The 24,955-nt window shown below is 35.9% G+C and overlaps 1 protein-coding gene across 2 annotated transcripts; it reads right to left on the bottom strand.

Annotated features, from left to right (window-relative positions):
- Positions 1-307: 307 nt before the first annotated feature.
- LOC134543138 (tectonic-like complex member MKS1) lies at positions 308-24,654 on the bottom strand. Of its 2 annotated transcripts, none has more exons than XM_063387986.1 (8): positions 24,191-24,652; positions 16,649-16,922; positions 15,288-15,508; positions 14,140-14,362; positions 8,966-9,128; positions 6,689-6,826; positions 4,138-4,379; positions 308-2,089 (listed from the first exon to the last, which is right to left on the bottom strand). In XM_063387986.1, exons 1-8 carry the CDS (start codon positions 24,322-24,324, stop codon positions 1,841-1,843), a joined length of 1,644 nt encoding a protein of 547 aa, XP_063244056.1. In that variant the 5' UTR covers positions 24,325-24,652; the 3' UTR covers positions 308-1,840. The 2 variants fall into 2 exon arrangements, 1 of the variants encoding a protein (XP_063244056.1); XR_010076893.1 differs by having other exon boundaries at positions 2,013-2,089; positions 3,387-4,379; positions 24,191-24,654.
- Positions 24,655-24,955: the final 301 nt, after the last annotated feature.

Below are 24,955 nucleotides of genomic sequence, written 5' to 3'. Positions count from 1 at the left end.
TACTGACTCGGTTGAAGTAGGGTCACCATTTTCAAATTACAATCAGTCCTTCCAGGCATCCTGAAACTAAACAGAGGCAACAAATTTCCCGCCTCTCTCTCCCAGTTGAAAGTGAAAGTGTTTACGATCGCAACTATGCTCCAGGCGGCCAGTGCCTGCACTTTTGCTACTGCTAATGACTAGATCACACCCAAGTAGCTTGTGCCCACACATGACTTGTAGAGCCCAAGTTAAAATACATACATCAAAATCACTAACATTTGTTACAAGAAAAAATGGGTGCACTAAGAAATAAATACACATCATATATTTTTTGATTAATTTATTAATTCATATACACATACCCTTGGGCTGGCTGGCAGCCTGGCGGGAAACGACAAAACATCACCCCCGAAACAACCAGTGTCACCCAAAATCAATGTGGACAGTAATGTCCAAGCCCCTAACCACCCGCATGGTAAGACTCTTTTCTACTCTGTCCAACTCTTCTTCCAGAACCATCCTTCTGTTTCCCATAACCAACCTGCTTGATACTAATGCATGAAATTTTGCATCCCGCATGTAAGTGCCCAGGGTTTATCCTGTGTGTCTGCAGTTTTTACCTGTACCCAGTTTTAGTCTAGAATAAGTCAGCCAATCACTGCCATGGCTAGCCAATCACGCGTGAGCTGGCTGGCTAGCCTCGCAGCTAGCCGTGTCATAACATTATGTATATTCTGAATTAAAACTTTTTTTTAATTTTTTTTTTCAAGCAAATCTTAAAAGATAACTAAAATAGTTGTAATTGCTTTGCAAGTATTCCACTTTGTTAATAGTGCTCTAGATCTAAGAGGTCTGTTTCTATTCTGAGTTGAAGAAACATAAAAAATTTCTGTATGTGATAAAAAAAAACAGAAGAAACTTAGCTCATTCCTTTCTTTTTTTTACTAATGCATATGTATGCACGAGCAAAAAGCAGCAATGTTTTCTTTTTTCTTTCTTGCGATGAGAGGCTGCCCTTATTTTTTGTCAGCCAAATCAAAGATGACAAGAGAGGATATTAAATATAATAATTAATAACATGATGATAAAAACATCTCTTATAAAATCTTTATTTCATAAAAAAAACTGGACTGAGTAGGCCTGAAATAATTCAACAGTCCAATTCACGTTGTAGGTTGTTTTACAGACACCTATTAAGCTTTATCAGTATACTGATGTTTCTAATATATATTTTTAATTATGTAAATTTTTTTCCAAGTGCAAATGCAGTTAGCTTATAGTGTTTAGGTTCTTTATAGCTCCAAACATCCTAGTTAAATTCTGGGTTTGCTGTATTTTCCTCTAAACAAACTTTAAAAATCTTGTAAGTTTTTGCAAGTCAAATAAACTTAGTTTTGGACTCATCTTTGATTTTCTGAACCTGCGCATACTCTTAGTTTTGATGCAATCTACAGATAATGTTAGAATTAACGTGAAGTAAGTAAAATACGTGTCTTTTTTTTTTTTAATTATCACCATAAAAATTTCAATGTATGATTTTATTGGTATTTTTGAGGATAAAAGTGTATGTATAAAAGTGTGTATGTGTGTGTATCTGTGTGTGTGTGTGTGTGTGTGTGTGTGTGTGTGTATATATATATATATATATATATATATATATATATATATATATATATATATATATATATCAGTTTCAAAATAATAAAATAAAATTAATATTTAAACGGATGAATCAGCATTCGTCTCAGTTAAGTAAAAAAAACATGACTTGACTTCTCTTTCGTTCCAACCCCCCTCGTTTGTAACTGGTAGATTCAGGGAGGCATGATACAAGGCCAGCCACCCACTGACAGAGTTCTCAGGTGGCCTGAGCTGCGTCCCTGGCTTGCAGCATGCGCTCGCGCGCCCGGCGGAATGCCAGCAGCGCGCCGTTGACGCTTCCGACCAGCGTCGCCGCGCTCGGCCTCTCCGCGAGGGCCACGACGTCCTTCTCCCGGGGGCCCGCCCCCTCGCCGGCCAGCGCACGAGACTGGTGAACAATGTCCAGGCGTAGCAGCACGCTGCCGCTGGTGACGGTCGGCAGGCCATACTTGCTCACCACAGGACCCTGTCGGAACCAGCAGCATAGTTGGACGTTCGCCTAACCAGGCCCGACACAGGCTTGCCAATGCCGACAGACCCGCCGTATTTAGCTGTCCGAACATCTGGTACGTTATTTTGTAGATATCATGAACAGAACATTTCTACCCTTTCAGTCACACTTTGTCAAGTCCTAATTTTAATTTTTTGATTGTAACTTATCTAATTTTTTTTTTTTGTATTTTGTAATAATCCTACCCTATAATTACAATATTAATGTATAATTATTTATTATAATTAATTTATGTGTAAATAAAATTTAGTTATTTCATAGCAACAAAGAATGACGTCCTCTAGAATGTAGGTACACCTGACCCCACACATTCATGGTTTAAATCCATGTTTCATTGAGATATACATTGTCCACTGCAGTGGACGGATAGACTGAAAGGGTTTTAAATGAACTAATAATGAAATACCATTCGTGAAACCCTAAATCAGATTTTATAACCTCAACAATGTGCCAATGTCCACTATTCTACATGTTCTCAACAGTTATATTGGTCAGTCAATAAGCTGTTCAATGCCGGAACTACAAATTCGTAACACTTATTCAGGTCAGTGTGTTACTGCCCGACACATTTTAAGGGGACTTTCAAACTTGACATGGAATTGCGCTGCATTGTTAAAGATAGCACGGTGAGAGAGAAAAAAAACACACTGTAAAATGACAGTACAGTGGTCACACACAGGCCACGAGGGTTTGAAACACACTAGTTACAGTGAAAGATCTTTATAATGAACATTCTATGGTTCAGCACCTTCTGTAAACCAGCAACAATCGAACCGCTTGCATTCTGAGATTTTTCAGGATTCCCAGATGGCAAGTCACATAAACGCGCTGCCGGAGTTTAAAGTTAGCTTAGTTTATTGTTGATATGTTTCCATTTAATTAGTGTTATTTGTTTTCCAGCATGTTACATTACTGTAATGAAATTTTGATGAAACGAGCTGAATCATGTCTGAAAAGGGGTCGTTGCCGAAATACCATAACGCCGAATGTCAAAATTGACCACAACGCAGACAGCTAGAAAACTGCTGTGTACCACAACGCCGAAATAACAACTAAATGAATTTGTGTGTGTTTCTTAAATGTACCTTAACGCCGAAATACCACAATCAAACCTAACCTTACCTAACCTAGCCTAACATAACCTAACCTAACTTAACCTAGCCTAACCTAGCCTAACCTAACCTAACCTAACCTAACCTAGTCTAACCTAACCTAGTCTAACCTAACCTAGTCTAGTCTAACCTAACCTAACCTTTGTGGCAGTCCTGCAATGACATTTTTCGGCGTGTAGTAATTCGGCGTTGTGGTACACAGCAGTTTTCTAGCTGTCGGCGTTGTGGTCAATTTGGCATTTCGGCATTGTGGTATTTCGGCGTTGTGGTGCGTCCCCTCTGAAAAGTGGTATCGGTTACTTTTTTTAAACCAGATCACTGATCTGTATTTTTTCTTACAATGGAACAGTGTATTAAAAACTTGTTTGAATATTTTTTGTTAAAGTAGTTTGAAATATGTTATTGATGTTCGATAATCAGGGAGAACTGCCGGTCCAGCACGCCTGTTGTTTCGGAGATCTCCGATCGTCAGGGCCGGTGCAAGGTAAATTGGCGCCCTAGGCGAAAAACCTTAAGAAACCCCCCCACACACACCCCAAAAAAATTTTCCTTGCTTCAAAATACATCACGTAAGCCTAAGATTTTGTCAACAATCAAATGAAAGCAGGCTAGTGTTTTTTTTTTTTACTTTTTTACTTATTACAAATCATAAACAGGTCACCGTGAACTTTAAATAATTACTTATATCAATATAAACATTCCAAACTGTTAACAAAAATCCATTTTCATCTATTTTCAATAATCGTTAAACATATCATATCAGCTGTTATGTGTCGTGCTGCGCCGCCCCCCAGCTACTTGGCGCCCTGGGCGGTCGCCTGGTTCGCCTGCACGGACGCGCCAGCCCTGGTATATGTGCTGGTCCCCTGATCCTGGCACGCACACACGGACCTGGGGGTCGCACGGCACGCCGCTGTGCGCGAGGCTCAGCAGCTCGGGCGCGCCGCCCAGGAAGAACCGCCGGAGCCGGGGCCCGACGCCGGCGGGCCGAGGCCTCCACGTGGGCGTGGACAGCTCGTGGCGCCCCGGGGCGGCAGGGAGCCTCGCGCTGCCGTAACCCTCGCTCCTGCAGCGCCCCCAGCCGTCGCGGGACACCACCTCCAGGAACACCTGCGGTCCCCCCGGCAGCGCGTCTGCAGCACGATATCCACACCTTCTTTCAAAGGTTCTTGCAACGGGGAAAATGGATTTAAGGTTTTTTTTTAGACATACAACATTGCTGGTAATACTTACTGCACACGCAGTTGAGGCGGTGGAAAACATAAACAAATTTAAAAAAAAACAATACTCTGTACTGTTGAATAAGTACAGTTGTTTTGGTGGGGACTAGTTTGCAGGAAATATATAATAGCTGATTTTCAGAGATAGTCGAAATGGACTTGAGCCACTAACATTTCTGATCAGTTTCCGATTTTTTTTTTGTATGTAATCTTGAGAATTTTAATTACAAATGCAGCGTGCTAAATTTTAGATGTACATGTTGTACTTTAAAACATTGTTTTTGATAAGTTTTGACCAAATAAAACAATAATTCCATCAAACATATATGTATATGTGTATAAAATTATAATGACGAAATAGTTATTTTTTCTAACTAAACAATTATTTTTCACAGAAATTTTGCACCGAAATAACTCTTTTTATTCACAGAAATGGGCCTTTTTTATTTACCATTTTTCATTGGCCCTATGTATGACTTAAGTAAATAAAATAATGGACAAAAAAGATAAATATTCAAACACTTTTGACATAAGCTGATTTTTAGGCTCATGTTCTTTGTGTTTGCCTATTCATTTTTTTGTCCATTAAGTTTATAATGTCATCAGTGTACATACCATCAATTGTGTACGTCCAAAAATATACCTTAAAATCATGATATTCATGCGCGTTCTTCTGCCAAGGGAATAATTACAACATATTCACCTTGAAATGACCTGAAAATTCATTTCTTGCATGTGACTTAAGTGCATCTTAGGGTGTGCAGAGCTTAAGAAAAACTACATGATTTGAAACTGCAAGATATCCAAGTAGTGTTGGTTTAATTTTAAAAACTAAATATGTAAAATTTTAAAAAATTCCATTCAGCACAGTCTACAGGCACAGGTAGATTTCGAAGTACATTTATCTTCAGGAAATGTTTTGGAAGGTTCTATAAACTCCAGGAATTTTTTAAGAACTTAATGTACATAACATCCAATATGTTCGCCAATATTCACAAAAGATTATTAAACATTTTCTCATATTCCATGACAGTGAAAATATTTTGACTGATTTTTAACTTAATGCATCCAGCATTGAATATCTAACAAATTTTATATTATGACTACTTGGGTAATTATATCATTATTTTTTACCTACAAACACTATTTTTCATCTCTTGCACTAAAATGTGATCATATAAAAATATTTTAAACAAAGGTTGAAGATGGTTATTACTAAAGATGGTTATTAATAAATTCTGACGAATTTTATACTAAGAAAGTTTTACTTTTTTTTATTTTCAACCTATGTTTGTATGGTAATATTTCATTTCATCAAAAGTTTTTTCAGCTAAAGGTTTTAGATAAAGTTTAGGAGTATTACAATAATTATAATGGATTTCATAATTTATCTATTAAAAAGGTAATGACATTTTGTCTTCCTACCATTGTTATTTCCACCTTTTGAAGTAATAATTTGTGAGATATAATTTACTTTGGCTAAAGTTATCAAAAATATTTAAAAAATTAAAAAAAATTGAAAATTAATTTGATAGGGTACATGTTATGTAAGTTTTATTTATTCTCTTATTTCAATGCCAGGTTTTTTCAACCTCTGCAACAATGGTTCATATTAGCAAAAATTATTTCCAACAAAAGTTTTGAGATCAAATTGTAAATCTTATAATTTTGAACAGATTTGATAGTGTACCTAGTAAGGGAGTTTGATTTTATTTAATTCTACCCCTAATTTTTCAACCCCTTGCACAATAATTTGTCTAATCAAAAATTGTTTCAGACAAAAGTTTTAGATAAAAATTATAATATTTACAAACAATTTGAACGGTTTTGATAATGAACCTATTAAAGGAGTTAGGATTTTATTTGTCATTCTACCCCTTGCAGTAATGGTTGGTCGTATCAAAAACTTATTCAGACAAAAGATTTTGGTATTACTGACACAACATATAAGAAGTTTTACTGTGCACACTTTCAGCTATTAATTAAAATAATAAGTTCCACAAAATAAACATGCAAAGTAAATAATAACAAAATACAAACATAAACTGTCAGAAGTCATACAGATGTACTTTCCAGAGTTTTGTTACAAAACGTCAACTCTTCTAAACTCCAAAGCAAAGATACCAAGATATCTATTGCACCTCTGTTAATTTTTTTCCTGCATCTACAGAATGTTATATTTACTGTTACATTCAATAATAAATCGAACAACAATGTTTAACCTGGTTCAATTTGAAGACGGTCAAGACTGTGGTTCAGTTTCATCTGAAATGTGTGTCCAAAATTGGCCACATCTGCTCTGTCAGTTTGGCACGCCTGGGTTATGCCCGAGAGATGTTCCGGGTCATCACAGCTCCAACCTTGAAGTTAGACAAAAAAAAACTTTACTGCTATTATTAAGTCTTTAATATTATGTGATTAATAATACTGGTACATTTTCCTCACATAATTGTTATATCCATATTTAGGCTGCTGTAAAAATAAAATTAAACCAATCCAAAGCATGGATAAATAACTTACTGTATTTAGCTAGGTATATGAAAAATATGTTTTAACCAAGTGTTTTTATTGCTGCACACAACATGGCTGCAGCAGCTTTCCCAAAATGTACTTTGTAAATGAGTTGATGTAAGCCAGTGTTTGCATTTGCAATACTCATGACGAAAATCCTTATATGGAATTACATTTCTGGGATACAATATTTATTTGCCCATGCAAATTCAACTGCATTAAACACACACATATAGGTTGACAAGTGAATAACACAATATTCAGAAGCTTTTAAAAATTTGTCAAGATAAATATTCTCCTTTGGTCTGAAAATTTAATACAGCAAGATGAAGCAATTAAAACACAACGGACTCCCATCAAGGAAGACCTGGGTTAGAGTTCCTGTTTTTGATTCCTGATTTTGATTTTTACCGATTTCCACAAATCACTACTTTCTATGTGCCACAAGAGATTCCTTTCACAACACTGCTAAAATAGGTACCTTAAATACAATTATCACTGATTTTAAATGAGTTCTAGTCACACAACCAACTTTATGCGTAATTTAATTATATGCAATTCCCCTCCGTTTCCGGCTATCACTATTTTTTTCTTTGTGCGTCATATTTTTAAGGTGGTTACTGGTTAGCATGTCGCTTGGTATAAGTTGGTGCACTGTCCATCACTAAATTTGATGGAGGTGGCAAGTTTGGCATAACACACGATGCTATCTACTACACATTGAAGTTAGGCAAATTAATATTTCTCTGATACTACATACCATCATTTTGGAAGAATAAAATTTGCAAGTTTTTTTTCCCAACCTACAATGAAGTAAAGAAATGGCATCAGTATTATTTTAGTTGAAATTTTACATTGTTTCTTTACATTATTCTGGGATATTTGTATTAACCATCCTTTGTAACATGTGATTGTCTACCCTTGGAACAAAAAAATGTTGTATTACATAATAACAATACTATTGTATTAAACATCTTAGGACCGTGAAAAAAACTGTATTAATGAGAGTTTTGTATTAACAGGGTTTTTATTAATGAGGTTTCACTGTATCCTACTCTATAGTAGTACCAAACCTGTAAAACAATAATCTTGTAATATGCTCCACTGCTGTCACACACTAGAGTTCAACACTTTCTGAGCCGGTGCAGAACACAAAGGGAGTGTGCTGCTCCCACTGATACTAATTTCCTTCCTCTACTTCAAACTACATATTATCCCACTCACTTTCCTTAACACAACACAGACAATACGTAAGACCATCTAGTTCACAAAATAATCTGTGTAGTTCCAAAATAAGTATGAAGCAAGTTGGTGCAACTGGTGGTAACCTGGACTCGCAATACAGAGAACCCAAGTTCGAATCCTAGGCCAGCCATTCTGATTCCGAATTCCCAAATTTCCCAAAAATCACTCCAGGCAAGTGCCGAGATGTTTCTGTACCTCTTACTGCAGGCCAATTCCATTCTAAGTTTCCTTGAATTATGATTTTGAATATATCCATCTAATGAATTCGCAGTGGATAAGTGCAAATAACATAAAATAATTCTAGAAGTAGGTTCTCAGAATCATTCTGCTAATATGTTAAACAAGAATAATGATTTTTTCTGCAAAATTATTCCCTTTTTTAAAAAAAAAAGATCAACAATAATTTTTAACACAATAGTAAACAATAATTTATTGTGAATTGAAACAAATTTAATAAAGAAAATGCAAAAGAGAACCCTTTTAGGGAACTTCATAATGTTTTGCTAAAATTTGTATTTCATAAAACTTTGCAGTCTCAAATCTTGTTCAAGAAGGTATGAAGTTAAAAATAAGTACTAAAATATATTTTGCAGTATAGCTTTTTTTCCTTAACTTTTTAATTTTATATACATATATAATTTATAATTATATATATATATATATATATAAACATAAACAGTTTGGATCATAAACAATGAATATTTTACCAATTAATTACCAAATTAAATTTACCATTTAAATACCTTTTGGAAGTTCCACAAGGAAGTGAATGAATAACTGATCAGCTTCAAAATTCTCAGCACACATTATTTCCCCCATGACAAATACAGTCAGAACCCCATCATCCGGTACGTCAAAATCTGAGCCAATCTGGAGCTGACGAATACTCAAATGATGCTCAGTAAGCTACAATAAAAATAATTACAAAGTATTCAATAAATACATAAAAATCATACAGATCGGTTCAATACATTCAAAAAATATATTACACACATTGGGTCAATAAATATATACAATAAAGTTGCACTAGAGATTGGTTCAATATAATGATAAATTATTAATTTCTTATCAGTAAGACTTTTTTTTTTTTGCCATGACTCAAAGTGAACTGTGGAAACAGTCATGAGATCCATGGATTTATTTTGACATTGAACAGTGCTAATATAATACCAGCAATTCTTGGTCAAGCAGAAAGGTGGTGGGGATAAGCACTCAAACAGCTAACAACCTGAAAGCTAAACGCCTCTAAATGGAACTATAAAACTTCAAGAGGAACAAGGATTACACATCCACACAGGTGGCTGTTCATGAAACTGGAGAAATACACAAAATGCTTCTAAAAAAAAAAGTATAAATACGGAGTATTCAGATCACAAGTGCTAACCAGAGGTGGTAATATCTGCCATGAAAAAACAAGCAACTGTCTCCTCCATGTTCTTGTCAAGAGGTAGCAAGGCAAGTACTCACTACGGCCACTGTTAAGATGGTGCTATCATGTAGCCATGCAAATGTTTACCTGAATGTTGGTGTTTTTTTAATTATTCATTTGAACGTCTGCTGGCTGTAAGTATTGGGTCATTGGGGAAGAACATGCACAACAAAAACACTGCAGGGAACATAGACATGAACATAGCAGACAGTAAAGCTTCAGCCACATAGAGCACTATCCTGCTATAGTTGCATTTTTCACTACACAAGTAAAATACAGCCAGCTGCATCTCAGGTCTCGCTGGCCATTCCAAGCTGTGTTCACAGTGTTTGCTATGTTGGCGATCCTAGCAACATTGCCCGGTCTTTGGTTCTTGGCTATTTTTGTAAATGTCGCTTGCTGACTTTGCATATGTGCATAATAAAATCAGTCTGTTTTCGTGCAGAATTGGGCTTTCATTCTGTATTTGCTTTTCATTAAGTTTTGTTTCTCTCAACATTATGTTTTAAATAAGTCATGTCGATGGAAAAGTTCACTGAAGAAGTATGAAAATATCCATGTTTATGGAACGAATCAATGAAAGAATATAGGTGGGAAAATGCATGGGATTTGATTTCAAGGAAAGGCTACCAAACTGAGTTGTATTTATTCTGAAATAATCCATCAAATGATGAAACTATTCAAGTTCTTTTTTAAAATTAACTTCATGAATCCTTTTCTTTTTCTGTTTACATACTGTGAGAGCCAGCAGAATATAATCCTCATCGGAATCATCACTCGAATGGCCAGGCATGCATCTCTCCAACATTGCAAACTAGATAGATCTGTCTGGCCACCTAGCGCATCAACATAGCATACATCGAGAATATAGCCTAGGTATCTGTGTGGCCTCACCTTAAGGATATCATCTACTGAATGTTTTAGTTGCAGATGTTTGTTTAACTTACTGTTATCAATATATGCAGTGAAACCCCTGATTTCGTACTGGTTTCAAAAGTAGTTATTTTTGTCTAGTTAAGTTAGTATTTTTTGCACTTGTGTTTTAATTATTTTTTGGCCTGTTTAGTTAAGTTACTTTTTATGTTTAGTTCTTAATTTAGTTTTTAGTAAACAGCAAATTTTTGGGAAACATGCCTAAACGAAATGACTGTTAAATTTATAAGACCTAAAATGTTCTAGAAAGTCGGAGAACATTCTTGTTTAGTGTAATTTATATTTATTTAGTATGTTGAAAGTATTTTTAAAGTTTTTTTTTATATTAATTTTTAGCTAGATATTTTTATAGCAGTATGGCTTTATTCGTAATAGGCAGGTAACTATAAAAATGTGTTTAACTATTTTTTGCGTGTGTTTTGACCGGAATATGGTTAAGTGTGCTTCCGCACGAAGGTGGCAGGGGTGGGGAGGTGTGTGAGAGTGACAGTTAGCTATGGGCCAGCGCAGGAGCAGAGAGAGCCACCGCAGCGTTCTGTGAGAATACTTTTAACCGGGGTTGTGCAATTGTGACTTTTTTTTACTGACCCAGAGCAAGGGTAGTGGTAACAGCAGTATTACACATTATAAGTGTCTTACCACGAATTGTTGAATTGCAGTTGATCAATGTAATTGCGCCACATGTTTTAATTTTTAATGATGATAAAAACAAAATCCACTATATTTAATCACGAAATCTGCAACTTTATAACACTATAATATCTTATCTCTATCAATGAATTATCGATGACTGACGTCTAGTACACATAGAATGAACATGGGACTTATACACGCATGACATAAAGTTACGAGAAATGCACTCGCACATGTTCGCCAACCACAGACTCATGACCGCTACTGAACTCACGACCATTCCACAAGTCAGCAGCAGCTCTGGTGAGAAAGGCTACAAGTTTTTTGGGCTAGATTACTTCACACCCTCCAGGAAGCATTAGTGGAAAGTAACGTACTCAGCTGTTCATGAGACACACATTTATAAAACAAACGAGTTCGGAATTAGATACAGTAACAGGTTAAATAGTATTCTTATTTATATAAACCATTAAGTTATTACTACTTAAATCTTATTAGTATTGAAACATATCATACTAATATCATTATTTTGTAACTAAGAAATGTTGTTAGCACTTACATAGTACGGAAAGGTTATGTCCAAGACCTGATTTGTTTTACAGTTTAATTTAACTTCAGGATGTTTATTCTCAAAATGCAATTCAAACCTTTATTTAACACTCTACCGTCGTTGAAATATAATTTATTTTTATTAAAATACACTCATTATGGGTAGGGCCTGGAATTATTCGCGATCACGAATTTTGCGAAAATTTGCGCGAATTTCGCATGAAAACGCGAAAAGTAAGTACATTCGCGAAAACCACAACATTTATATATTACACTGCGAATATATCCCCGAAAAGTACCATTACAGTAGAATCCCGCTGATGCGACCCCCCCTCTGATGCGTCCATTCCGTTTATACGACCGTTTTTTGAGAAACCGTGAAAAATTTGAGCAGAGAAAGTCGAAAATTTTAGTAAAATCGGCTGAAAAACAAGTCTGTTACACTTTGTTGGGCACTATGTGTTCACGTTTATACTGGTGAGAGCTGTACTGTAAGCAGGCAGGCATACAAAAGACAGCTCAAAATAGATACCACCCCTCTAGACTGTCCACGCGGCAGTGTCTAGCCGAGCTCAGCGCATCCACTATCGCACGAAAAGCCGTCTCAGCTGTCATGTTATCTTACCCGCCCGCACGAAAAGCCACTGTGGTAGCTTCTGCGAGAGCGTAAGAAACTCGTCCGGCCAGGCTGGCGGTAGCGGCGGCTTGACGTCACGTGACGCGACGCGACGCGACGCTTACCTCTCCCATCCCCTGCTAATTCCTCAAGGCTCATCCCTCCCAGAGCCACAAACCATGTAAAAACACCCCCCCCCCCCTTTTTTTTTCCATCTAACATTTCAACACATTCCCTCCCTTATTTCAACCTTCTGCGAAAAACTGTCAGCATCCTCCTCCCCTCCCACACCGCGTGCGCCAAAAGCCAGGTTGTCCATTCTCGGTAAAATAAATATTTTTATGGGCTTATATGACTGTCCTTCGCCGTTAAAAAATACTTTATAAGTTTAAGTTATTATGAAACAATTTGTTTATTAGTCACACAGCAGTTTCTGCTGAAAAATCACTAATACCTCGAATTTTATTGAATAGAAAAATTTAGCAGGGCCGTAAATGTATTTATTTTACTGCATACTGTAGTTACTTTTCCGTCTGCATTCCAACGTGTTTTTTTTTCTTTTTTTTTTACGCTGTGAAGGGAGGTGGACAAGATAATTGCTTGAGCTGTCAAAATAAGCATCGCTGACGGCAAGGGCGGGCGCGCATCCTGTCAGTCTGTCGCTGTGATTATCTACTCCAAAAACATGTCACAGCATTTCAGGATAGCATTGTTCTTATATATTTCGTTTATAGCCGAATGTTTTCTACCTGATCCACACAAGTTCCTTCGCCATGTTTTGAACGAAAATAACCACCAGCCGGCTAGCATAGCCAAACTCAGGTGACGCGAATTCACTTAGCGCGAGTATTTATCGGAACCCATTGTTCAGGGTATGCGAGTCCGAGGTGTAATATGAATTTTAAAAAGTTGTCTTTTTTACTCCATAGACTATTTGATAATGAAATCTATGCGAACAAAGGCGATTTTTTATGTATTTGGATATATTTGGGAGGGGGGGAGGGGGGAGGGAATTGGCCCGAATTCTCGCGGGATTCTACGTATTTGCAGATCACTAATACTCACGTAAGGTTAAAGTATTATTTAACCCAAAAAATTCCATTGACAAACACCTAAATTCGGCTAAGCATGTGGCATCCGCAGCCAAAAAAAAAAGAAAATTTGTAGTTGCAAACATTATAGCAATGTGTCTGTTTTGTGTAACTGTTTTGGATTTAATTGGCTGTTATTATGCATATTAGTCTATTCCTAGTATACATGGATTGTTTATTCAATATGTAAACTATTTAATTCAATAACTGCACAATTTAGTCAACATTTAAAATACCGGTAAAATTTCCATCGCATAACGAAAATACCGACATTAAACCACCGCTTTTCTAATTTGAAAGTACCGCTTTTTGCATACTGAAAACACCGAAATTTTCCAGGCCCTAATTATGGGGGATAAAAACCTGATTCAACTAGTGCACAAGTGTTCTTGGAATGAATTACGGCATTACTTCGTGGGGTAGGTGTATTATAATTTGTGTGACCTTTTACAGTTTGAAAACACCGTTTAGAAAATATCTACTGAGAATATTTGTAGTCCATCAACGAATGCAAGAAAGCTATCTGAATAAACTGAATAAATAAACAGGAAATTCTCTTGATTAATGGTAATAGCAAAAAAACTTAACAACCAAATTGACATGTGGGACAAAGCCTCAAGACAGTTCCACGCTGAGACAGTAATCATAACCTTGACAGTATCACACCTTGTCCATAAGCTCTCTTTCACAGTCGCGCTCTTCCTGCGAGATGTCACTGGATGCATGGGTGACCCAGTAGCTGTACAAACTCCTGCAGTCTTCGTCCACTTCCACAAGGTAAGGATCCGGGGAGAAGTCCGGTGTGACCTGAAGGACACCGTTTACGCTGTCCCAACGTATCGTGCACAAAACGTACTCCGACCTCCCCACCCAGTCCACTTCTTCTGTGCTGCAATAACGTCATACAACATCAGCTATGCTTGCCGGCGATACATAAGTCCAGCAACTAACAGGGGTCAGACGTATTGCAAAAAAACATAATACATCAGTTTCATTTTAAGAGTGTCATAAATAAACATTTTTCTGCTTAGAAGTATGTTCCAGAAACATTTTAATGCTATAAATTATACTTTTTATATTAATTTTGATGGCATAGTTTCTAAATATTACAAAACTTAGTGCTTAAATTACTTTTTATAATTATTACAAAAAGTTAATAATATTACTTATAACAAACAAAACAAAAAAAAACATTAATTAAAAAGTTTTTTTTTTTTTTCATTAAAAATAATTTTCCTAATATATTTTAATATACTTGGGCACCATTCAACATCTGAGTAACCAACTCTCTCATTCAGTGGCGTAGCCAGGATTTGTGTATGGGGGGTGTTAAGAAGCATGCCCCCCCCCCCCCCCCGTATTAATGCGGCAGGGGGGGGGGGGTCCAGGAAAATTTGTATTTTAAGGTGTAAAATAGTGCTATTTTAGCAGTTTTCGGTACTTAAATTTAAATATTGTAATGGTAAAAATGTTATTAATTTTAATATGAAATTTGAGTGATGAATAAGAAATTAATTAAAGCTTTGGTGCTAGGAGGGGGGTTTGAACCCCTAACCCCCCCCCCCCCCCTGGCTATGCCCCTGCTCTCATTCTACCATGCACATATTGTATTCACCACTCGCCACTCACAGCCCTATTTACCATTTACAGTAGAAGTCATCGGACTAAATTAATTATAACCGTACAAGCACATGTTGCAGCTGCATTCTGTAGTAGGGAACCAATTAACGCACTTGTTTCACGTGCTCCAGTTATTCATCACACGACTCGGGGTTAGGAGCTGACAGAAGTGAACGAGTCTGAAAGCACCTCACATGTCGGCAGAGCTCAAGTCTGCCAAGATGCGGAACGTCTGGCAAGCGTTCTGCAGCGTGTGGTTCCTCCTCAGCGCGTCGTCGCTCGGGAAGTAGTCGAGTATGTTGTGCCTCTGGTGCAGCTCTCGCCCCTGCCGCCTGCGACCCCGCACGGCGGACTGCTTCAGGGCATCGTCCGGGGAGGACGATGGTCGTGCATGCGCCACCACTCGACCATGCATCTGAATCGACCAGACTTACATTTGTACAACGACTTTGCAAAAAAAAATTATGCACATATCTAATAAAGCTAGACGTCTTAACAACAAACGGCAACACACCAAAAGTGCCCTGGGCCTAACCGCAAGAATAGGGTGAGGACTCTGCAATGCTAAACATTAACACCTTATGTTCCTCCAGCATGTTTGACTTACTTATATTCAGTCAACCAATTTGCAAAGTTATTTGCCTTACTTTGTTTGTTAGCAATGATTCTAGAAATAACTAGTAATGAAATTGGAAGTGAAAAAAATGGAACTTTTTGGATAGTGGCAAAATATATAACTTTAAATTTTATACCTTATAAAACTAAGAACAAAATTGATCGAGATTTTACTGAACGTGTAATCATTGTATTAGTATTACTTTCAGGGTAACTTAATATTTTGCACATAGCTCAGTGTTTAAGTGTCAACACAAATAAGAACTCTGCCAAAAAAGGTGGAAAAAAACAAAGTCACAAGGTACTGTAAAAGAAGAGAAAATTAAGTACATATTTTAATTTTATATGTATTAAATATAAAACATCTATAACTATGGGATGTAAATTTAAATTATATACAAGAAATTTGGACAACACAGTGACAGTCAGAGGAACCCAACAATGATACTAAACAGATAATCCGGATAACACATTAACAATACAGCGATGCATATGAGAACCCAGCGATGAAATTAAACAGGTACTCTAACACCATGTCGACAACAGAACAGACAAATACAGTACGCTTAACAAGACAAAAATGGTTTTGTTCCTCTGTTATCTGTCTTATTTACTTTTTTTGTTGCAACTGTCTTGTTGTCAACTCACAGTGTTTATCTGCTGTGATACTGTTCTGACCAATTCCTTCAATGGAAATCTGGGCAGTCTTTAATTTTAACATTTTACACAGGCTGATTTTGGCTTATTTTCTGTTTCATCTTTCTTTGCCTGTTCTGTGAGTTTTCTTTATGACAATACAGTGCCAAATAGCAAATTACATACTCTTACACGTTCCAGGAATCATTCAAAGAACAAATTTATGAGCACCAAGTGGGTATATCAAAGTGGCCCAGGTGCGTAAGGTGTCGCAACAAACAAGCAACCACCCAGAGACACACACCTCCTCATCGCCCGTGTACTTGTCCACATCCGTGTAGGTGAACAGCCTGTTCGTGGGCATCCCAGCCTCCCACAGGCGGGCCACGTCCTCGTGGTACTTCTCCTCCAACGGGGAGTGGCAGTTCCCGGCAAACTTGTAGTACGACACCTCGGACGGGCTGAAAACCTTTTCCTGCCAAGAGAACTCCCTCTCCTCGACCCCGACGCGTCCATCTTCGTCAGACGCCTCGCGATGAACGGCCACCAGTGACAGTTTCTCCTTCTCCAGCCGTACCCTGCACGGAAACAGGCGGTGATTCCATCGGCAAGAAGCCGATGACTGAATGATGCACACAGATAGAACTACTAAAAAAACATATAAAAATATTTTTATGTAAGCATATTGCCTGATATATTCACACTATAATATTGCAACTACAATTTTAAATGTATGTTTTCCTCAAATTACTTTTTAGTGAATTTTATAATAAGATCCTAATTGAAGCATTTTGGGAGACAGGCATTGTGAAAATTAAATTAGTATGTAGGTAGCTCAATTAACAGCATATTTACAAAACAAAACTTCTAACTTGTCTATCAGGAATTCAACATCATAAGTAAGGAAGGTATTAAATAAATAAATAAATAAATATCAAGGATCATGCTAACTAACTGCTAATGCTAACCTGGAAAATACAGTCCTGCTTGTAATTAATTCAATGATAAAGAAAATATTCATGAAATTATGAAACAATTTGTGCACTGTTCTCGTTTCCATAATAATTTTAAGCACTTTTTAGTTTTCTCTCTTGTTTTGAATGCTTTTCATTCCACAATTTCCCTAGTCTTACTCACTACTGAATTTCTTTGATTCCTGTCAGGATTAAAAAACACATCTTTACAGGACAATCAAAAAAACATTAGTATTACTCAAAGTATTTTATTAATTTTTTTTAATGGTGTTGCTTAGTTCCATTTACTATAATATACATAGTTTATATTAGTAATGCTGTACTGCATAATAGCTATTATTTCATTATCTTCTAATGGAGTAGTTTTTGTCTGTTTTCAACCATCTGCACCGTTTATCTCCCTGATGTGTGACCAGAGTGAGTGCAGAGGACACTTTTGAGGAATGATCAAGCAACATTATTGAAACTAAAAATTACCACTTTTGGAATTTATTTTTTTTCAGTAAAGTCACTTTCATTAACAAGCATCTTTCAGGTCTTTTCACTGAACCTCAAAGTCAACATCATCAGGGTAACAATATGAGTCATAATTTTTAATTATTGCCTTGACAATGCTGACTGCAAAATACAGTGTAACATATGTGAACATCCAAAATCACAACCCAGATTAGAACACAAAATATAAGACTACCATACATGGACACATTTGACAAATGGTATGGAGCTAAATTTAAACAAGATGGAAAAGTGGTTAGGTTTCATGCGGCAATAGAAGCCATTGAGGGGCTCGCCTAGTCAAGGGTGTAGTTGTGTTATTGAGGCAGAACGATAAATGTGACGCTCGCTGGTGCTTCTAGCACGGTATTGCCTCTAAGCGCAAGAATGTAGACTGATACACAGACTTCTTGCAGTACGTAAGGCTACCATGAGATTTGAGTGGTAAAAATAACATCATTAGGCATAGAAATGAAGATAAAGGTGTAATGCAAGTCCGTTTAGTGCTTTCAAGAATTTGCACCACATGTTTAATGCCTAATAATTACTCATAAAACACGCATTTTAGTTATTTTCACTCGTCTAAAAATAAATACAGAAACAGAACTACTCATTTGCCCTTAGCGTATAATTAAAAGCTTTACGTAAACAGACAAGACTATGATAGCTTGATTAGATTTTACATTGCATAGTTTTTTTCTGAAGTTCTACACACCATATGTGCCCGGATAAGTGCGGCCCTTAAAGTAAGTTTATCGTTAGAAGGGGCAGAAGGAGGAGACGAGGTAGCTGGGCCTACTTGGCAAAACAATGACGGGAACCGGAAGGAGGCTTACCCCTTGTTGGTCAGAACGATGATGAAGTACGCAGTGGCAGTATGGAACCCATAACTGATGATGGTGGTACGAGAGTTAGAGAAGGTACAGTGTGGGACAAAGAGTTGGGTCCTGGGTATGTAATGAAGAAGGGAAGGGGAATGTAACGTAATGGTCAGGGATGTGGAGTTGGTAACTTTCAAGTGAAGGAGGTGGGTAGAAAAGATGGCTAGGCTGTTCAAAGTGGTCAAGGGAGAGGGAGGCTGGGAAAAATGTTATATGACGGGAGTCAAAGATAAAGATAGACCATGAGTGGAAGATATGAAAGGTGTGGAGGAGAAAAGAAAAGAGAAGAACTTGTTTTTTATGAGGACAGTGTGGGAGTGAAATGTCATTGAGGGAAGGGTATTGGAAGTGAAAGGAGCGAGGGAGCTAAGGAAACATGTGGGATAGTAAGTAATGGAAAGGACACCTTTACTACTGGGTGGAAGATTAATTGCAGGTTGAGGAAGAAACCAATCACCTATATCAATGCCTGTAAATATATTTAATTATTTATAAACTTAAATAAAATAATTCTTCGTATTTTCTTAGTGAAATTTTTTTTTATTTTCACAAATTAAAAAAAAATCTCTATATTTGAGTAAAACTTGTCCAAAAAGTGCAAATTAAGTATTTTTAAAGTTGCTCACTTGACGTAACCAAATGTTTACACCAATTTACAGTATTTTTAATGTAGCTAAAATAATCTAACAAACTGTTAAAAACAGTAAAATACATGTAAATATCACAACGATGTTTAACAGAATCATCAAATAGTATTAGAGGAACTCAATAAATAACCTTTTCAGAATTTTCATTTTATTTTCTTCAGATGGCTGAAGGGGAACTACTCTAGAAATTATTTTCCAAGAAAAACTATTAACAATTACCATGATTCTCTTTTTATGATAATTTTTGAGGAGAGCATACTTTACCCTCCTCAACCCCCCCCCCCCCAAAAAAAAAAATCCAAAATGGGTTTACCCACTTCTTTTCTAAAATGACATGGTGATCTTACAAGTAGTTTAACAATAGTTTACCTTATTAATGAGTGGTTAGGTTAATTGTACATAAAATACTATACTTTAAATAAGTGTAAACGGTGGGTAAGATTAAATTAAGCACAAATAAAATAATTTAATATAGCATAGTTGGTTGGGTTACCTACTCTACAAATAGTGATATTGTGAGAATAGTCAGCTGGGTTATATTTTTTAACATTAATAATACTGTTACGAGGCTGCTAGAGCCAAGAGCTTGCTAACCAGGCAGGCGTAAAGCCCGGTGCAATTCCTAGGGGAAAACCCTGCCTCCTCCCTGAGCAAGCACCACACAGGTAGTGCCTGTCCCTCTCCCTACCACTACCCTCCATTAGCGGACCTCTTTCTGTCCCGCAGAGACTGGGGTGCCTTGCTGTCATGGCATAACTAGGATGCCCTTGTTCTTGTAGCTTTGAATGTTAAGTCAGACTTTGATGATCGGACACTTTGGAAAACTACAAGACCTTTCCATGGGTCGAACCGGGAGATATAAAGGCTGTAAACAGGACCAAAAGGAGATGCTTGTTAATTTCCTATTTCTCATGAGGAAAACAGGAATTGAATAAAAAAAAAACTAATAGTGCAGATGTTTGTCAATAAAAACTGTAGTTTAATAATTCAGCTATTCTTTCTAGACCTGTAATTCCCACATTAACAACATTTAAAAATGGTGTGGTCAAATGAATAAAATTTGGTTAGCTGCATTTAAGGTTCTTTAAAATAGTGTGGACAGTCGGTTAGGTTACATACATTAAAATTACGGTAAATATTTACAATCGCGGTAGATGCCAAAAAAAAATGCTAAAAATCCGAAAATACTTTTATTCTATTCTCTTTCACTTCCTCTTTTCAAATCAACCGGCGGAGATAAGAAATTCCAAATATTTTAGGAGATATCGAATTTTTTAATTTCATGATATGTAGAGTCGCGGTAGATGCCAAAAAAAATTTAAAAAATCCTAAAATACCTTTATCATATGCTCTTCAACTTCCTCTTTTCATTAAAAGCGGCGGAGATAAGAAATTCCAAATACTTTAGGAGATATCGAATTTTTTTAATTTTGCAATACAAGACCTGTGGAACCATTTGAGCGGCGCCATTTTTGTTATTTTGCCGTGTGTTCGTGAATACGTGAATCGTGAATGCGTAATTAATAAAATGGTTGATTAGGTCAGGTCAGTTACATTATTAATACTTTCAAACTAAGCCGACATTAAAAATTATTTTGTGAATTAATTTTAATGGATGTTTAGTTTTAAAATATTTATAATGTAACTGACCTGACCAAACAAACTTGGACAGAGGGTGAACAGTAAACTAAAATGGTCGATTAGGTCAGGTCAGTTACATTACAAATACTTTCAAACTAAGGTGATATTAAAAATAATGTGAATTAATTTTAATTATTCTTTAGTTTTAAATTATTTATAATGTAACTGACCTTACCTAACAAAACCCGTAACAAAGGATGTACAGTAACAACTCACGTAAATTTTTTTGTTACTTATTACTTGCGCAACAATATCAAAATAACAAATAAGGCTTTAAAATTAGAAACGTTAAAAACTCACGTAAGTTGGAGGCGGTAATTTAAACACCGTTTTAAACAATAATTGAACTAAATAATCACGTATTAGTTCATTTGAATTCTGGCCTATCACGAACAATCACGTGACATCATTATCCAATAAAAAAAATAGATACTCGTACGTAAACAAGAAACAATGGTGCACGCACGCCACAGGAATGCGCTGGTTTTGTGCTGAAATTTAAAAATTCGATATCTCCTAAAGTATTTGAAATTTCTAATCTCCGCCGCTTTTAATGAAAATAGGAAGTTGAAGAGCATATAATAAAGGTATTTTCAGATGTTTAGCATTTTTTTTGGCATATACCGCGACTCTACATATGATGAAATTAAAAAATTCGATATCTCCTAAAGTATTTAAAATTTCTTACCTCCGCCGGTTGTTTTGAAAAGAGGAAGTGAAGGGGCACAGAATAAAAGTATTTTCAGATTTTTAGCATTTTTTTTGGCATCTACCGCGATTGTAAATATTTACCAAAAATTACTATAAAATTGTTTGAACAGTTGGTTAGGATTATCTAATCAACAAAAGTGCTGCAACTTTAGCTCTAAACATTAGCTTTACTAACAACTTTCATTCTAGGCCTGGCATTTTAAACATTAGTCCTAAATGCACTATTTTATAATAACGATATTTCCTCAAAATCCACTCCATAAAACTACAATAACTCCAGCTTCTATAATAATGATTCTTGCCTTGTTTATAAAATCATTCCAATGATGCTTGCCATTCTATCAAAACTATAATATTATAATATGTATAGTTTCCCAAGCATTTTATAAATATGATATCCCTGCATATAGAAGAAATACATCAAGAGATTCCTAAAATACCTCATATAGGCCAACTAACTGGGGTTCCCACCTCAAAATATTTATGGTGACAATGATTTAGTATAACACAACAACTTTGAAGAGGAGAGTAAGGGAAAAGGCATAGCAGAATTCATGTTGGTCAGGCTGATAACAGCATGCAGCTATGATCAGGAATCCTTACATAGTTACTAAGGTAAATGTGCTGGATAAGGTGCAGCATAGAGCAGCGAGGTGGGTGATGGAGTATGTGGTGAAGAAGAGAAGGGTAAGAGGAGGAAATGCATAGTCTGCTTGAGATGATTAGTAAGTTGTGGTGGGAAGCATTATAGGGGAGAAGTAGAGTGAAAAGGTTGGTCAGGTTGTTTAAGGTGATAAAGGGCAACTGGAAAATAGAGTGCACAAATGTAAGTAAAGGGGGTGCAAATATTATTAGGTGAGAGCTCCGGAGGGTATGGGGGGCGAACGGAAAGAGAAAGGCACTCTTTCCGAGTGAGGACAGGGAGGGAGTGGAATGAATAAGAAAAAGGAATGCTAGAGGAGAGATATGTAAGGGACCTGAAAAAAAGACTAAAAAGGTGGTGTGGGGAAGAAGTGAGGGTAAATATTTACTTGGGCGGTATTTCCGAAAAAAAATGTTAAAAATCCGAAAATACCTTTATTTTATGCTCTTCAACTTCCTCTTTTCATTAAAAGTGACGGAGGTATGAAATTCCAAATACTTTAGGAGATATCGAATTTTTAAATTTCATCATATGTAGATGAGCAGTATTTGCAAAAAAAAATGTTAAAAATCCGAAAATACCTTTATCATATGCTCTTCAACTTCCTCTTTTCATTAGAAGCGGCGGAGATAAGAAATTCCAAATACTTTAGGAGATATCGAATTTTTTAATTTTGCAATACAAGACCTGTGGAACCATTCGAGCGGCGCCATTTTTGTTATTTTGCCGTGTGTTCGTGAATACGTGAATCGTGAATGCGTAATTAATAAAATGGTTGATTAGGTCAGGTCAGTTACATTATTAATACTTTCAAACTAAGCCGACATTAAAAATTATTTTGTGAATTAATTTTAATGGCTGTTTAGTTTTAAAATATTTATAATGTAACTGACCTGACCAAACAAACCAGGACAGAGGGTGAACAGTAAACTAAAATGGTCGATTAGGTCAGGTCAGTTACATTATAAATACTTTCAAACTAAGGTGATATTAAAAATAATGTGAATTAATTTTAATTATTCTTTAGTTTTAAATTATTTATAATGTAACTGACCTTACCTAACAAACCCGTATCAAAGGATGTACAGTAACAACTCACATAAATTTTTTTGTTACTTATTACTTGCGCAACAATATCAAAATAACAAATAAGACTTTAAAATTAGAAACGTTAAAAACTCACCTAAGTTGGAGGCGGTAATTAAACACCGTTTTAAACAATAATTGAACTAAATAATCACGTATTAGTTCATTTGAATTCTGGCCTATCACGAACAATCACGTGACATCATTATCCAATAAAAAAATAGATACTTGTACGTAAACAAGAAACAATGGTGCACGCACGCCACAGGAATGCGCTGGTTTTGTGCTGAAATTTAAAAATTCGATATCTCCTAAAGTATTTGGAATTTCTAATCTCCGCCGCTTTTAATGAAAAGAGGAAGTTGAAGAGCATATAATAAAGGTATTTTCGGATTTTTAATTTTTTTTTCGCAAATACCGCTCAACTACATATGAAGAAATTTAAAAATTCTATATCTCTAAAGTATTTGGAATTTCTAATCTCCGCCGCTTTTAATGAAAAGAGGAAGTTGAAGAGCATTAAATAAAGGTATTTTCGGATTTTTAACATTTTTTTTCGGAAATACCGCCCAAGTAAATATTTACCGAAGTGAGAAAGGGGAGGACTCCGTGCTGCTGGGTGAAAGCCAAATTGCAAATGAAAATCTTAACATAATTCGTTCACATGTCTACTGTCTAAAGAATTCTATAAAAGTTATAAAACATGGCGGGGGGGGGGGGGGGGACAACAACAAAATAAAGCATTACAACTACGTATATTATACTCACCTGATTTTCAAATTTTTAATCAAGTCTTTCGAACGATATATGCCAGAAACAAAATTGCTTGATTTGTTATGCATACTTACAACTTTTACATTAACAAAACATACTTTTGCGAGAATTTTTTTTTTTTTTTTCATTTACAATACAGCATTTAATATAAGCAAATTTAACCATCCATGTTTACAAGTTTTTTAACATCGGACAACCAATGAACCAATCATAGAGTAAATAAAGTACTGAACCAATGAACACAACACCTACTATTTTGTTTTAAGTTCTATGCATGTAGATATAGATAATATCTATTAGGGCGCGGTTACACGGGACCCTGAACTACTTCAGGTGAACATGTTTAAGTAAACACGTTTACAAACGCGAAAGTGTACGGTTGCACGGTAGTTGCTGAAAAGTGTGTTTAGCTCTAAAACCGATTGTCTACTGTCAACGAATGACTGTATTGTTGATCTCTATTTTGTAATTGTATCCAGAAAACGCGGGATTTTCTCACTTGTTTATACAACATTATCAGCAGAAATGGAATGTGTTTACATATTGCTCAATATTTTTTTTACAAATCGGGAATTCAAACAACATGCACAGTAAAATTTTTAAACTTTTTTTTTTATTATTTTTTGAGCGAGAATCTCAGTTTTAAGAAAATTAAGGTCAGGATCAATTATATATATATATATATATATATATATATATTATATATATATATATATATATATATAATTATATGTTGATTTTTTTTTTGTTGCATATGGT

This window comes from Bacillus rossius (genome assembly GCF_032445375.1).
Source record: "Bacillus rossius redtenbacheri isolate Brsri chromosome 9 unlocalized genomic scaffold, Brsri_v3 Brsri_v3_scf9_2, whole genome shotgun sequence".
In the NCBI taxonomy this organism is placed as follows: domain Eukaryota; kingdom Metazoa; phylum Arthropoda; class Insecta; order Phasmatodea; family Bacillidae; genus Bacillus; species Bacillus rossius.
Note: the sequence above shows the minus strand (reverse complement) of the source record. Positions and strands in the feature narration are given on the sequence as shown.

Bases quoted from the DNA above. Each gene is read 5' to 3' on its own strand.
- LOC134543138 (XM_063387986.1), bottom strand. From the start codon at position 24,324: ATGAAAAAAAAAAAAAAAATTCTCGCAAAAGTATGTTTTGTTAATGTA. The intron at 16,923-24,190 runs GTGAGTATAATA...GTTTCCGTGCAG, and splicing joins ATTAAAAATTTGAAAATCAG to GGTACGGCTGGAGAAGGAGA. The intron at 9,129-14,139 runs GTGTGATACTGT...TTTTTATTGTAG, and splicing joins AAAGAGAGCTTATGGACAAG to CTTACTGAGCATCATTTGAG.